A 16,013-nucleotide genomic window follows, 5' to 3' on the forward strand; every position below is an offset into this window, starting at 1 on the left:
TGTGTGTGTGTGTGTGTGTGTGTGTGTGTGTGTGTGTGTGTGTGTGTGTGTAGAAGAAACAACCCCCCCCAAAAAAAAATCTAAATAAAAAAAACACAGAAATAAACATCCCCAAAAACTCAAAATTATTTAAAAAGAAGAAAAAAAAAACCCCAAAAAAGTCACAATTACAAAAAATAAAAACTCAAAATTTTGGGGGAAAAAAGGAAAAAGATTATTAAAGCTGTACTTTTATAGTACTTGTATGAACTGTTTGGTAATTTGATTTATGACAAAACATGTTTCATAAACTCTTCTTCTTTACAAATCTTAATATGTAAAGTAACCAAAACTGTCAGATAAATGTAGTGAGGTAAAAATAACAGTAATTCCCTCTGAAATGTACTGGAGTAAAAGGATAAAGTAGGATGAAAAGAAAATACTTAAGTACAAGTACATGAATTTTTTACTTAAGTACAGTACTTGAGTACTTAGCTACATTCAACAACTGCTTACAGGAGCTGCTTGAGAGAAACTAAAGGTCGAACAAACAGTCAACTGGGCTACAGTTTCAACATAAAGCATAATGTGCGTCTGTGCTACATGTTTCCTGTTTGCACTTAGCTTTAAGTCAAATTTCTAACAAGTATGGCGCATCAGCCTCTCTGACTACCTGTCAGAAAAATAAACATCTGGATGACACACACACACACCTATCACGTGTAGCCTCAATTGTGACAACATAAAGACAGTATAGTAAAATTATATATTTTGTTTTTTTCTTGTCTTCGATGGACAATTTTTAATAAGGATGTCACGAGCACATTGACTTCCTGTGTTTACTATTACTAGGAAGCAACAGCAAAACACTCGCGAGCCAAACTCCCAACGGCTAACAGGCTAACGTTAGCTCACAGTGGCTAGCTCTCCAACAGGTCCTTGCACTTGTATCACCTTTTAAAATAGTGAAAAAGTAAAGTACACAACCTGAAGTCCTCTTACCTAGGCTGTGCTGCTCTGCGTCGGGTTGTATTTTCATTCCAGTCCGGAGAACATTGTCAAAAGTATCGTTTTTTCATGTCATACTTCGCTCCTGTGTTCAACAGGGCGACGTTAACCTCGTACAGTGAAGTCGGCGCCTCGGCTCCTCCTCCTCCCACTACCCCTGGTTTCAGGGGCGTCACGTGAGGCGCAACTGAGGGGGCACGAGGATGGTTACGAGGAACCCCCACCCACACTTTGATAACAGACTGTCCAAAAACATGGACTCCATCTGACGGGATTATTATTGTAGATAGATGGGATTTCTTGCTGAAAATTTAAAATATTCCAGCAGGACCAGTTGTAGGAAGTATTCTTGTTTTTACCGTTTGTGCAGATTCAAATTTAAAAACTATCATTAGCATATAAAATGGGCTACTATTTATTGTTTTCCAGTACATGAAACAACCCAAAAGTACTGTTCATATGTGTCCACAGTGTCCTGGAAGCAGTGAGATGAAAACCTGTTTAACTTAAAAATCATGTACCTTGTGATCTATTTTATTGACAACCTGCCTAACTCTGTGTTGCATGGCCTGCCTGTGTTTTAGTGCATACAAACATATTAACCTGTAACTGCATCTTTTAACATTGTACTAGGGTCTACGTTATGACCCTTGTGTTTTATCTCTGCTGCTGTCTCATGCTGTTTCTTGTTGCTATTGCTGCTCTGCATGTCTGCATGTTATAAGATAAGATAATCCTTTGTCACACAATGGGGAAATGTGCATTGTTAAAGCAGCAAGGTGTGTACAAGATATCAAGCAAAAGCAAAATAAATATACATTATATATTAAAGAAAGAACAAGGTGCAATGGTAGAAAAACAAGGTGTAATAGTAAAAAACAAGGTGCAAACTCAACAGTTAAAAAGTATTTACATCAATTGCACATGGAAGATAACTGCACTTGTGAAAAATTTCACTTTAGTATAAGTTATGCTTAGTTGTGTGTCGTTTCGTGCTGCAAGCATTACTATTTGTGCTAAAAAGCTATATGCTGTTTCTTCATGTTGCGTGCATGGTTATTTTATTTTATTAAGGGCATTCCTGAAGAGCAACTTTTGTGTATTTTTTGCGATCTTGGTGTTTTTCAGAGATGCTTTTAATTTAGCATTCCATTGCCCCATGTACAGTGACTTTTGTTATTCACATTTTTAGTCATTTTTATGTACAGTGACTTAAAAAATAATTTGTTTGAAAAAAAAAATCACTAAAGAAACCCTCATTTGTTTAGGTTATCTTTAGGTAATATGTTGTATTGGTTCTTTAATAAGGAGATTTTTTTTTGCCATAGCAAGACTTGTACAAAATGCATTGCAACTAAGACAGGGAACATTGTGTCTATCATTATAAGACCATTTTGTTATGCATATTTAATGTCTGGACATGTTTTGTTTTTGAATTTGTGAAGCTGTAAGTTACAACCGATCATGTGGCCATTGTGGTTGTTGTTATTGTTGTCTAGTGTCTTGTAAGCCCAATTGGACTAGGCTCTATGTGGATCTCAACACTCAAATAAACGGAAATAATAAAACATTTAAAAAGTAAGCAAGTCACAACACTCACAGGGTGTTTTTTCTTTCCTCCGTACTTTTAGAAGTAATATTTGAACTGCTGAACTTTTACACATACTGGAGTGCTACTTTTCCTCGAGTAAAGGATCTGAATACCTTTTCTGCCTCTGATTTTAACAAGGACGTCTTCACTCTATCTACTACTATGATTATGCTTGTATTAAATAATATATGAAGGACCGAAACATGATGGTCAGTTTAATACAATATTAGGTGCTGACCAATGGAGGGCATAACCAAAATTGTTTCTGTGGTGTGTGTGCCCATTCTTTGGGATTTACCTTTATGAAAGTCTTGGTGGGTTTAACTATATAGTGGATATATATATAGTAGTTGGAAATCATCATCATCATTTAAACTGTTGAATTATAATTATAGTTAAAATACTGTTGAATAACCTAAACAAAACGTGCTCATCATAACATTAGCGACATATGCCTAAAAAAGAAACATATGTGCTTTTTAAGCACAGGTGTTACTGAAAACATTTTCATATTTTACATACATATTTTGATCATTTTCTGTGCTTCTACTGTGACAAAAATGTTCTGTGTGGGAAAAAAGGCCTGTTGCATCAATTTCCAGTGGTGATATACAGGACGGTATATTGGGACATGACCCCCCACATACACACTAAACATTTCAGCATCAATTGTCGATAGTATATCAGGGTCTTTGTTAAACGTCTTTAAAATCTATATTACATTGTAACATTTCAACAGCTTGCGGCAATAAAGTTATAGAAGAGCAAAGGTGTAATTAACAAATTAAAATCAGCGTTACTACTAATATTAATCTCCATTACTGGACAGAAGAAGGCATATATTTTCAAACATCAGTGTTAGTGTTTAAAAATAATTTCTCTTTATTTTGCCACATAAATCAGAATTTTAATGTACTGTTATACAAATCTTTCAATAAATTTCCTTCTGACACAAAAATAACCGTTATGTTACACAGGCGCACACACACATACTACATGGACACATTTGCACACACACACACAGGCACACATGCTTACATACACACACACAAAAAACAAGAAATAAAAACAAAAATGCGCCATTCGTGATTTGGCACTTTGGACATATGGAGCCGTTTGCATTGATCTGCTGGTTCGGGTGGCCATGCAGTGCAATAATCGCTATGTTTGTAGAATGACATCCCTTTCCCCTTAGGTGGGCCGCGCTCGCCTACACAGGGCCCAGGCTACAAATATAGTTTACTTGAGACCACATCAACATGTACAGATCACATGAATATTGGTACACACACACACAGTTATGGCAGGAATATGCAAATGTTAGAAAAATCTTCAAAAGAAATGAAAAAGCTCACCTCTGCTGCTTTGTTATTTTACACAACGTAAACCAACTCAAATTACTGACAATTAGAAGAAAGAAAATGCACAACTTCAAAGTGTTTCTGATATTGTGGGCTTGAAATCCCCCTGCTCAAACAGATAAGTAAAAATTTTTCGTTCAAACAACAGTGAGGTGCCTTTTGGGTTTCCTCCTCTGCACCACATTTCCTCCCCAAAATCCATCTGAACTGCTTTGTATCATAAAGAGTAAACTGGATGATTTGAAAGGCTTAAGGTGAGCCATGAACCAAAACAACGTGAGAAACCAGTGTCTCTTTCACCCTACAGTAAATGCACCCTGAAACATCACCTACTCTAACTTAAGTGCACACAATATGAAATAAGACCATTTACCACAACAGCTGGTCTATGTCTTTGAATTTTGTACAATATTATTATGTCACACACACATAAATATTAAATTTCCTCTCAGACAATGCAAATTGCACATGGTGCGCAGCGTGAACACAATGTGTGCTTTTATGCACTGTGCATCAATTTGGAAACTTTTCATACATTCAATTGGCTTGTTATAATTATGTCTACAAAACCTTCCCACAGTTAAATTGAGTGAATGTGGTAATCTGACTAGATTTATGTTACATTTGTAGGATTTAGAGGTCTAGTGTGTAGAATTTAGTGCCATCTAGTGGCGAGGATACAGAGTGCAACCAACTAACACTTCTCATGTTTGCTGAGTGTGTAGAACTACGGGGAATGGCATGAAAATACGAATGGCTCTATCTAGAGCCAGAGTTTGGTTTGTCTGTTCTGCGCTACTGTAGTAACCACATGGTGGACCTGCTCCATATGTAGAAGTAATCAGCTCATTCTAAGGGCCTGTGCCAACATAGCGTTTTTCTTTCAACAGAAAAGCAGTGACGGGGCTCTAGGGAGCACTGCAGAAAAAAAAAGCTCCCTGTGCCTTATTAAATGACGTGCTGAGAATTGGTTTTGTTTCTATGTCAGCAATATATTGAGATTGGCATTAGCAAGGGAGCTACTGCAACGCTACATTAACAGACGGTTGACTATGCAATAAACAACTGTGCGGTGATGAAAGCTCAACAGTCACCAGCTACTGTCTGCTGGCTGATCTGCTCCGAGACAGGCTTGTCTATCTGCGTTGTGACAGCAGCCTAGCTAAAAGAGCAGCAGTGACATCATCAGTGTCTTTCTCAAAAGATTTTCAACTTGAACTTTTTAAAGCTGCCACACAAATAAGGCTAAGCTGGATGCAGTGTTTTTTCTCCAGGCAGCAACATGCAGCTGCATATGACTTGTTTTTTCAGGGAACAACTGAAAAAGATACCGGAGCTTCGAGACAAATGCTAAGTGAACATGGGCCCTAAGGTAACAAAAAAACCAATCACTCTTAGTTTCAGGTGATTATAAACTAATGAAAGCATAATTATGAATATTTTACTCAGTTTCTGCCAATGTATCCCCCTAAATCCTACACACTGGACCTTTAAGACAATAAATTAATCTGTACGAGTGTTCAACGGTAATGTTAACAATCCACTCCCCAATTATACAGTTTTATTATTTAGGACTTGCACTAATTAAATAGCTTTGAACACATAAAGAAAAAAAAAACCCAACACACCCCTGACACCAGGGGAAAATCACAACAGGGCAAATGAACTCCCTTTGAAACACACACATTTATCTGATGTTTGTCAAAAAAGCAGCAGATATGAAAAATATAAAAAGAAACAGAAATCCATTTAGCAACTATTGAGTGCCTTATTTTTTTTTTTAGACTTTCCACTGCTGGAGACGGACGAGATCTGTATTTCACTTTTGGACTCACTATGCTTGTCAATTCATCCAGGGGAAGAAAAAAAAATCACTGAGAATGGATTTGAAATAGTGTTGTCACAAACATCTAAATACAAAACACGTACAGTGTGAATTCTTCTCCAGTAAAGGTTTTAAAAAAGACATAGAAATCAAACAATGTATTCCGAGGATCCTAAGGCCTGTTTGAGATTGGCAGCTGATGATAAAGGTTATGCTTCTTTTACATGAACACGTTTTCTGTTTCCACCTGACAGAGGCTTGTATCCAGACAATGACAAAAACCCTCCACATACTGCACGTCAGATCTGTTTGTATAACCCGATAACACAGCGGTGAAACTGCATTTAGGTTCCTGCAGTGTGCCATCCAACTGTTATTTCACCAGCTGAGTACATAGAGGGTTTAAGGCAGCTTGGAAGTCTTCATTCCCGCTAATGTAATGCAAAGTAACCACTATCACTCATTAGTTTACACCGTGGCCATTTTTACGTCCTGGTCTCTTATCCGTGTCAGAAACTGTGATTGCTGTCACCCTTGCTACTGGAAGTTTTGACAGAATATTGATGTGTGTTTTCTGTCTGTTAGGATTCTCAGAGCGTCCGATATTTGGTTCTTTGTCAGGTAAACAGACTCGCCACACTCCAGCTCTCAGTGGTTTTTAGTTCGTCTCAGTGTTTCTGCTGCTGAGGGGTCTGTGCGTTGCTGTCCTGAGCCTCATGTGGTTTTGTCTTTCTGGTTACAGTTGTTGTCTGTGCTGCTGTGGTCTGTCTGGTTGTCCTGTAGGCTGTCCTTCTGTAGGCCGTCCTGCTGCTCTGCGGCCTGCCGGCGTCTCGATTTGACAGGTAAAACCATTACCACCAGGAGGCAGAGGAGATGTAGGCAGAAGTACCAGGACCTGCAGGGACACCCCACAGTCACAATAATCTCAGCACTGTTTATTACAAGCAGAAGTTGGAGAGCAAAAACAGAAAATATGTGCAGGTCATAGAGAACCTCAGTAATGAGTCCTAAAACCCAGAAATGAGTTAGCATTTCAGCACTTCAGGTCCCCTCATCTCAAAGTCAATGGGTTTTTGGTAAAATGCCTTAAATAAGGTCTGTAGTTAAAACAAGTTTAAGAGACTTTCATGTTTTGTTCTACAACTAAAATATATCAGTAAATACTGCACTTGTAAACTTTGAAGGTTTTATGTGGTTGCTACCGACACGACCGCAGCGTAGTTTGTTTTAGTCTTAGCTATTTACTTCTGCTGATTACATTTAGGCGCCAAAAATCATTAAAGTGATGATCATTTGTGAAGATTATCTTGCTGAACAAAATGTGTAAGTATAATAAATATTTGTTGACCAAAGAACTTATTTTTTGCAGGGATCCAAAATTCAATGGAAAATCCCATAGATTTTTTGGACGAGGGCACCAGGGCGATGTTGCAGACAATCAACTGTATATAAAGATGGATGATGCGTCTCCACTTCCTCGAAGTTCCTCGAAGTGTACTAAAATGTAGCCAAAACATCACAGATACGGGCCCTGCCATCTTACGCCAGTGATGTCATTACCGGAACAACCGGTACCAAGGTCCCACCAATAACCCTTTCCTCTCTGACTCAATCCCAACTTAATTGCAGCTGTCAATCATAATATCAAACCCCCTTTTTATAGCATCAAATAACAAGTGGTGTAATTATACCAGGTCAGTGATCAACCATCCAATATTATTGATGCAAAGTGAAAATAACAATCCATATCGTCATCTTTAAGATACACCTTTATTTTGAAATTCCCATGTCCTGTCTGTGTCACCATTTTGGTTCAAGTCTTGTTACTCAACAACTGTAAACATGCATAATAACTTTGAGAGAGTGGTACGATTGGCAGCGCTATAATATGCATCATAATTAAGTCATAGGGATGAGGGGTTAATTAAGTGTCGTATATGAGAAGAACAACAAACAGGTTAACTTTAGTTAAAACTTAATTTGCTTACATAGCTCATTTTTGCTGACACCGGCATGAAACAAGACAGCCCTTTGTCAAATTACCCTAAATATGGGAAGAAATCTACTTTATCCTTTAATGAGTCCACTTTATCCCGTCTGTCTAGCAGCCATTTAACACTGTCCTCATCTGAATGACACTGAGCATTGTTAGGCCTTTATTTCATGGCAGCAGCAGAGCAATGTTAAGGCTGCTCATTTTATTTCATTCACATCAATCTTTCCCGTATTTTGCTCATTAAGCTGTCTCATTAACCGTTACAGCCGGACAAGAGGGAACCAGGCTAATGAAAGTGAAGTGTTAATCTCTACACTGTGGCCAGTTACTTCATCTACATGCCTAATATAACAATGATTTTACACAACAGCAGCGTGCACAACTCACTCTGCTAATTATCTCACAGAAAGCAGAGGCTATAGTGTTCTCTGTTGAACTCGGATATTTGTTTAATGGAGTCCAGAGTGTCAACGATACAGTTCAATATCAACCCACTGTTCAATCACACACACATACCTGTAGAATTTAAGTGACGGTCCTACGGCAAGTAGGACAAATGGCGCCACTGTGTAGCTGATGGCAACCTGAGTCCATGCCCACGTGATGACATCATAGATGCGCTTGTGCGAGTCCGAGACGAGGAAGTATGGTCTGATGTTGTGCCTTACCTGGAAGAGAAGAAAAACATCCTGTGAGTTGAACATCCAAACATTTTTTAAATGAAAGAATCTGTAATCTTTAAATTGCATCCAACTCATTTTACTGCACATTAAACTTGAATTGATCCAGTTGACCTAGTTCCTGAAATTGTTCGTGGCAGCAGACATTACTGCCTAGTTCTGCTTATAATCGACTCATTTTTTTCTCCTCTTTTTCCTCTCTCTCGCTACCTTTTTCAATCTCATAACTCTTCAAAGAAATCTATCTCTGTCATGTCAGTGTGAGCAGTGGCCAGTGGTTTTATAGTGGATCTGGGTCAGTGATCTCCTTGTCCTCTTTTAGATAAAAAAAAAGAAGGCAGTCAATGCAGGAGCTCACCTATACAACAAATTTACCACGCAGAACTTTCACTTAATCAATTCATCCTGAAGCAGAGTATCTAGAATTACGGTGTGAGTTTCCCGCTGTAGCATCACTTTACTGTCTCCACATAAATATCCTCTTGTCTCCTTCTTTCACAAGAGTGAAGAGGTCTGGCTTTGCACAGATTAGTGGTAATGGCCTCACACTTTAACAAGAGGTATAAGTGGTGTAGTACTTCATCATTATCCCCTTACTCTCCATGAAGGGATTCTGTTGTGTGTTTGTGGTTCTGCTAAGTAGCAGTGGTAAATCTAAAGAGCTCTTAGACAACATTTCTAGAGCGACTGTGGGATTCACCCTCAATACTCTGATTCATGAGCTACAAGAGCAAAATGTACTACTTCAGAATTATGATTTTTATCTGTGTCGCTGAATCTGGCTTGGAAAAACTGCAACTGTAGGTATTGAATAGACAGAAACAGTGTGTGTACTCACTGCACGTGCAGCCATGGTCATGGCGATGCCAGTGAGGAAGGTCAGGTAGTAGCCAGGGTACACCCCGTGCCACATGGCCGATAGTAGGAAGGTGGCAGCCATGGGGTTGATGGGACAGCGCTCATAGCACACCCTGGGGAGAAGATTGACATGAAAGGTCTGGTCAGAACAATTAAAGTATTAGTATATGAAACAAACACAAATAGAAATTAATTTATTCATTTTCTGTAAGTGCTTATTCTAATCAGGGTCATGGGGGACTGGAGCCTATCTTAGCTGTCATTTGGGCAAGAGGCAGGGTAAACCATGGACAGGTCGCCAGTCTATGAGACCAAACCACTCATAATCACATTCACACCTATGGAAAATTGTTTTGGTACTTTTAGTATACATTAGGTGCCACAGTGCATAAAACAGCATCAAAATAGTGCTTGTTGGAGCGCCAGGTGGCTCAGTGGATAGAGCGGGCGCCCCAACTTTAGAGGCTATGTCCTCGCCGCAGCGGCTGCAGGTTCAATTCCAACCTTAGCCCTTTGGTGCATGTCATCCCCTCTCTGTCTGCCCCTTTCACATTGTGACAATAAAAGGCAAAAATGCCCCAGAAAATATCTTAAAAAATAGAGATTGTTTATCAAAAAAAGTGAAGGGTCCACCTAACCCCGACAGAGGTCCTAACTAACCATCTAATGTCCTAAAATCCTTGAAATGTCCTAAATTCCTAGAAACATCCTAATATCCTATAAATGCAGGTGAACCCAAATTGTAGTTTCCTTCAGGTGTGATTAAAAATTAAAAATGCTAGACTCAAGATAAATATAAATATATATATATATATATATTTGGATCATGTGTTAATGTAAAAAAAAGAACAAGTGCCTATATCTTTGTTTCATGTGCACTTTAATGACTCCTTCACTTCTCATGTTTTATCAATGTATTTGGTAATGTGTTTTTGTTGTTTTTTAATGTAATCAGGGCATCCTTGTAAAAGAGAGCTTGCTCTGAATGGCCTTCCCTGTTTAAATAAAGGTTAATGAATAAACATTGTACATTTTGGCATCTTTCTACAGTCAGAGCCTGTGCTCACACAAACCGAGCAAGGTACAGTTTGACTAAGGAGTGTCTATTAGCTAGTGCTCATTAATGTGTCCAGGTGGGAAGCAGTTAGGATTAGGGCAAAAAGAGGTCATGGTGGGGGCTAGTACTGGACTGAGGTGGTTACTTTACAAAAGAAACATATAAACAAACAAAAAAAACCCCTGAAAAACATACTGACAAAATGTCATGTGAAGTGGTTTAAAGAGGAAAACTGTCAATAGAGGAAGTAAGAAGAGGTGGGTTATGTCATATTTCGACTTTACTTGGACGCCCAGAAATACACCAATGTAGCTTTTTATACCCCTGGTGCTAATAGCATCTGCCAACATGAATGCTTTTACCTTTTGAGCCAAAGAGCTGTCTGTATATTCCAGTTGTCTAGGAACATCTTGAAACTGGTGGCGAACTGAAATTGGATCAAAAACGGTAAACTTTAGACTTCAGTTGAAAAACACTTTATGTGGATATAAAAGGTCTCCTAAAAAAACTAACCTCAATGTCCAGAATTCTGAGATTTGATATCAGGTCCCACCGTGGAGAGCCATCTTTGTTGTATCCATTAAAGCCAAATCCGGCAGCGTTGTTGATAGCGTCAGCTGCAGGAGAAAGGGACAAATGTTTCTGAGTACGACAACAGCAACATTACCATATCCTGCAAATACATTCGTTTTTGAAGCAATGACAAAAACAGATGGAGATCTGGCATCACAAGGAGTTGTCACTGGTAAAAATGAAGAGCTATGGTTTTTCAACTCAGCACTAGATGGCACTGTTACACCAAGTAACCCTGTTAAATAAGAGTTTTTTGGGGCCTTTTTTTATAAACTGCATCTCAACACTGTACAGACCACTTTAAAAATAACCAAATTCTCTGACCCAAGAAGAGCTCAGTGAGTTCATACCACTTAAATGAGCAGTAGCACTGAACAAAACCAAAGCAGTAACACCTCTGTGTAAAATGCACACTAATTCTAATAATCCTGAATTAAGAGTCAAGCAACTGGAAAGAATGGAGCACAAAAGAAGAAGACAAGGATACACAAAGGAAGGCTGTGTATATATATATATATATATATATATATATATATATATATATATACACACACACACATATATACACACACACGCACGCTTTAGTAAGAAAGCTGCATCAAACTCACCCAACGTCCAGACAAAGTAGTACTTTGGCCTCAGAGCGAGCATTGCCAGGTAAAGGTAGACGACCTGAAGATGGAAGGGTGTGGAGCTGACAAAGTCATCGTCTATGGAGTGCTCCACTGGGAGCACCTTGCACAGTGACAGATAGATGGCCAGCGAGATGGCACATGTACACAGCTTGGAAATGACGTCATTCTGGGCAGAAATGAGCGAGGAGAGAAGAATACAAAGAAGCAAACCCGTTAACCCCATTACATCATATTACATTCAAAAACAACAATAACCACATTAGAAGACGTGATACTTAAAAAGCGGAGTTGATTCGAGCTTAACTTGAGTCCTTGAGCGTTTGCTCATGTTTTATATTCAGCAGCGTCTGTGTTCCACTCCGTTCCTTTCTCTTCTGAGATGAATACACACTCAAATCTTGGAGTGTAATTAAATTATTAATGCATTATGCAGTAAGGAAACACAAATAACCTTGAGGTTTAGACATTTGCGTCATTAAATTCTCAACAATGTTTCTCTCTAAAGAAACCAAACGCATTATAATTACCCTGCACTCCTTACTACAGCTTTAAAGGGAATTGCATAATTTAAAGTCATACTTTGTGGTATCATAACTTGTGCTGGATTTTTAAAAAATAAGTTTTTCAAATAATTCATACTGATTCATAAAATCCAGAGACTGATCTTTTATTATATGACTTCTCCAGTGGATGCATGACCCTTAATCCTGTTAACCCCAGCCTGTGGGTCTTTGCAAAACCAGATCGGTTCATGTAACAGACTAGAGAACCTCAGTTGAATCAAATCATGCCGGGAGCTGCTCCACTGAAGGCACATCCAAGCCTGAAAACAGACGTCTGGTTGCATTTCGGATTTAAACATAAAGAAGGCAAAGACGGGTTGGAAGGAGGCAAAGCCGTACTATGTAAGTTTTGTAAAACTGAAGTGAAATATTGCAGGAATACCACAAATTTCTGAAGACATTTAATGAGACATCATCGAGATATGCACTCTGCAGAAACGTCAGATCTGAGACAAACCCCACTAAAGAAGGCCTTTACATTCAAGTTATCCATTTCCCCAGGTGGCCAAAACTTAACCGAGGCTGTACCAACTTTCATATGCAAGAATATGTGCCCAAAACAGCACTGATGATGGCTTCCAAAGTCTAAAAAAATATACTACAAGTACACTACATTTTACCCGACACACAAACTTTTAGGTGAAGTGACAATCCCAAACCTCTACGCAGATGTGGAACATATCATACTCAAGCAAAATGTGTATTGGATCGAATCAATATTGAATTGAATCTGAACCTTTTGAATGAGAATTTATTCAGAAAATAAGTAGTGACAACAAGCCATAACCCTAGCTTAACCACTCATTAAACGACTCGTATGCACTTTTATTCAGGTACATTTCACAGAAATTATATTCTATTTTAATATCACATCACAAGTAAATGTATTGATAAAAACTGTGTTGTACCTTGGGTGAGGGTTCGCTCTGCTTGTACTTCCCGTTCTCCTTGCCGTTGGCGTTCTCCTGGTGGCGTGGCTGGTAGCACGTGCCTTCGATGAAGGCCATGTAGTCGTTGTAAGAGCAGGTGGGGCCTGCCAGTATGCCCATGAAGTTACAGTTGTAGCTCAAGTACTCCAGCAAGCTCGGCATCCGACTTCAGGGCCGCAGGGAAAAGACAAAAGCAGATATAGACAGAAAAATAGATATTAGAAGATGTTTTCATGAAGTGCCCAACCCCGCAGTATAAAATATAAAATAACAGGAGAGCAGATAAAGTACCTTATGTGGACACCGCTTCCTGTCCACTGAGACACCATTACAGTCTAGTCTATTGAACTGTCACAGCCTGAGTGCTTTGACCGACTCTTAAGCTTTTGCGGTCTCTTACCCTTCCTTGCTGAATTCAATCTGTACGGTGAGTTAGCCTGAACAGGAGCTCTTGTTTCAACTGCTAATTCTTCATCTGCTCATAAGCCATAAGCAAAGGTTTATGAAACTAAGGTTTGGGGTAGAGGTAGGCAACACGGCCTTACTATCACAGTAAACAGTGGTGATACAATAACTGCTCTGTAGATTTAATCAGGAAATGGTTTAAAATAACCATGCTGTACTTCATCACATTTAAATATTCTCTTTTATTTGAAACTTCCATTCAAACAAAATCACTACTGCCTCATACAAGACAACACTCAAAACAGTAAAACTGAAGTTCTTTCCAAGAGGAAGCTTTAAGGTTTTTGAGAACAATCATTTCAAGTGTTAAAGGTTTCTGTATTTAAAACTTCACTCTCCATGTGTTCCTAAATCATGTTAACTTGAGGCAGCTGGAGACACAAGATCAGGCGAGAATCCAGCTCCGATTTGCTACATAGCCTGTCCTCCAATGAAATGTCCCAAAATAATAGTTTTCAGCATGTTGCCTAACCAAATTATTTGAACAGTGCATGGTTATTACAAGATTTGCAGTTTCAGATTGGACTGTGAACCTTGTATCGGTGGGTCGGGCCATGTTGCAGAACTGACTGGTCATACCGTGCGGGTGGCAGGCAGATGCGGTTTTGCACATCGGGGTTCCGGTTTAGGAGCAGGTCTGGACAATCAGACCTGTGCAGGACTCTGTCTGGGACTAGACTCAGCCTATGATGAGTGCATTTCTAGTGTTCCCAATGTCTGGTATATTCCAGGATGTACTTAACAATTTTTGCATTGACTATGTCAAGATACCCATCCTGCTCTCTTCTCTGTCTCTTATCTCTGATTTAATATGTGAGTTAATATGTGAGAACATGTTAATATATGATAATATGCGATGGCACAGCTGAACAGAAGTTCACCTCTGTGATCACATATTACCTCCCAGTTATATTACAGTTGCAAGCAACTCATCTCACTACTCAAATCCTGCTTTTTATTTCGTTTCTGCACCTCAGCTGCACTACAACAATCTCCAATAGTAGCTGTCATGTAGAGGAATCTGCAGTTGTAATGCAGGACAGATGGAGGGTAGGGCATTCCTACAAATACTGTTCACATGAGAGTAGTGTTTCCTAGATACCAAGCACCTAACAACTGCTTGACAACACCAGAGAGAGCCTGAAACGGGGGCAATGTGGTGATTTCCTACGCAGAAAGCAACTAAGCCTTTATTAAAATAAAAGGAGAGTGACTTCATTAACTCTAATTTAAGACCATGTCAACTTTTTTTTTTAATTCAGCTTGATTGAATGAACCCATCATCTGAAGCAGTAAAAAACATACCTGAGTCACATACCTGATAGCTAGGTATTTCTGTGTGGGAGTCAGCTGCCCCTCTCGCTTGGTCAGACCTACAGACAGAGACGAGATAAATGTTACATTAAAAAAACATTTTATTTATGTACATGTACACCTGCAAATCATGCTCTGAAGTTCAGTGTTAATGACAAATGCTGAATGTTAAGGTTGTAGGTATAGCAACAAACCCTGTGCAGTGCACACGGTACCTATCATTGCAACACATAATAGGCTCAGACGCCAGGAAGGACGTGTGTGAATGGCCCTGTAATGTAAATATTACCAACTTCCTTCTGTTGAGTTAACAGACAGTGACTGAGAGAGAGAGGGAGAGCAAAGAGTGGAAAAGAAGTTTGATGCATCTGTTTGTACTTTTTGTGACAGCTTCTTACTGATAAATACTCAAAGAGGACAAATTACACCTTGGGGAGACACCCTGATAGTAATTACTGTTGTTTTTGTGTGGAGTCCTGCTCTCTATTGTTTAGGCGAAATGTTTGGGTAATCATGAGGAACATGTCAGGGTGAGTGTACGTCTCATGGTCCAGGCTATGCTTAGTTACAACGCCACAATTAAACCGCTGATCTCAATCAAATAAATGAAAAGATGTGTGAAGCAGCTTGAATGTATCTCTACTTACTGCACTCTTAAAGGAACAGTTTCAGCTAAATACAAAAATTCCCCTTCCATTAGTCTTTTTTTAAGAGTTTAATAAAATCCAAGTCTTTGACATTTTACAATACAAAACAAAGGCAGCAGAAAAACAGACATAAGGCATATAGGACATAAAGCAAAACAAAAAAAGACAAAACGAAGAAAACAAATTATTATTATTATTATTATTATTATTATTATTATTATTATTATTATTATACTAACAATAATAATAATAATAATAAATAACAAAATAACAAAAAGGTAACACACCGCTAGTTAAAAGGGAAAAAAGTACAATTATAGTAAATGCCAATTCGTGCTATGAGTAGATTGTCCACAGGAAGATTGAGGCTGAAAGATTGCATCCATGCGTTAAGGACCATGCATGGTTTCAACAGAGACCTAGTATGTGCTGTTTGTCTGTTTTCTGGGAGTACTTAAAAATGGAGAATACTAAAAATGCCTATCCCTAGTTTATATCTTGAGCCCCTCGTCCATGAGTAGATGCAAACTTC

General features: G+C 38.8%; 2 protein-coding genes across 3 annotated transcripts in view; both read right to left on the reverse strand.

The window, feature by feature from the left end:
* Positions 1-1,105, reverse strand: part of kidins220a (kinase D-interacting substrate 220a) — a 62,306-nt gene extending 61,201 nt beyond the window's left edge. For both annotated transcript variants that reach the window (XM_042500916.1, XM_042500915.1), the window contains exon 1: positions 982-1,105. The gene's annotated coding sequence lies outside the window, so the exon portion shown is untranslated. The remainder of the gene's footprint in view (positions 1-981) is intronic.
* A 2,331-nt stretch (positions 1,106-3,436) lies between these two features.
* mboat2a (membrane bound O-acyltransferase domain containing 2a) overlaps positions 3,437-16,013 on the reverse strand; it is a 56,747-nt gene continuing 44,170 nt past the window's right edge. The window contains 8 exon segments of the mRNA XM_042501051.1: positions 3,437-6,659; positions 8,277-8,428; positions 9,279-9,411; positions 10,718-10,782; positions 10,869-10,972; positions 11,537-11,729; positions 13,035-13,221; positions 14,839-14,893. Coding sequence (XP_042356985.1) covers positions 6,479-6,659; positions 8,277-8,428; positions 9,279-9,411; positions 10,718-10,782; positions 10,869-10,972; positions 11,537-11,729; positions 13,035-13,221; positions 14,839-14,893 — 1,070 coding nt within the window. The 3' untranslated portion in view covers positions 3,437-6,478.

This window comes from Plectropomus leopardus, chromosome 14 (genome assembly GCF_008729295.1).
Source record: "Plectropomus leopardus isolate mb chromosome 14, YSFRI_Pleo_2.0, whole genome shotgun sequence".
In the NCBI taxonomy this organism is placed as follows: domain Eukaryota; kingdom Metazoa; phylum Chordata; class Actinopteri; order Perciformes; family Serranidae; genus Plectropomus; species Plectropomus leopardus.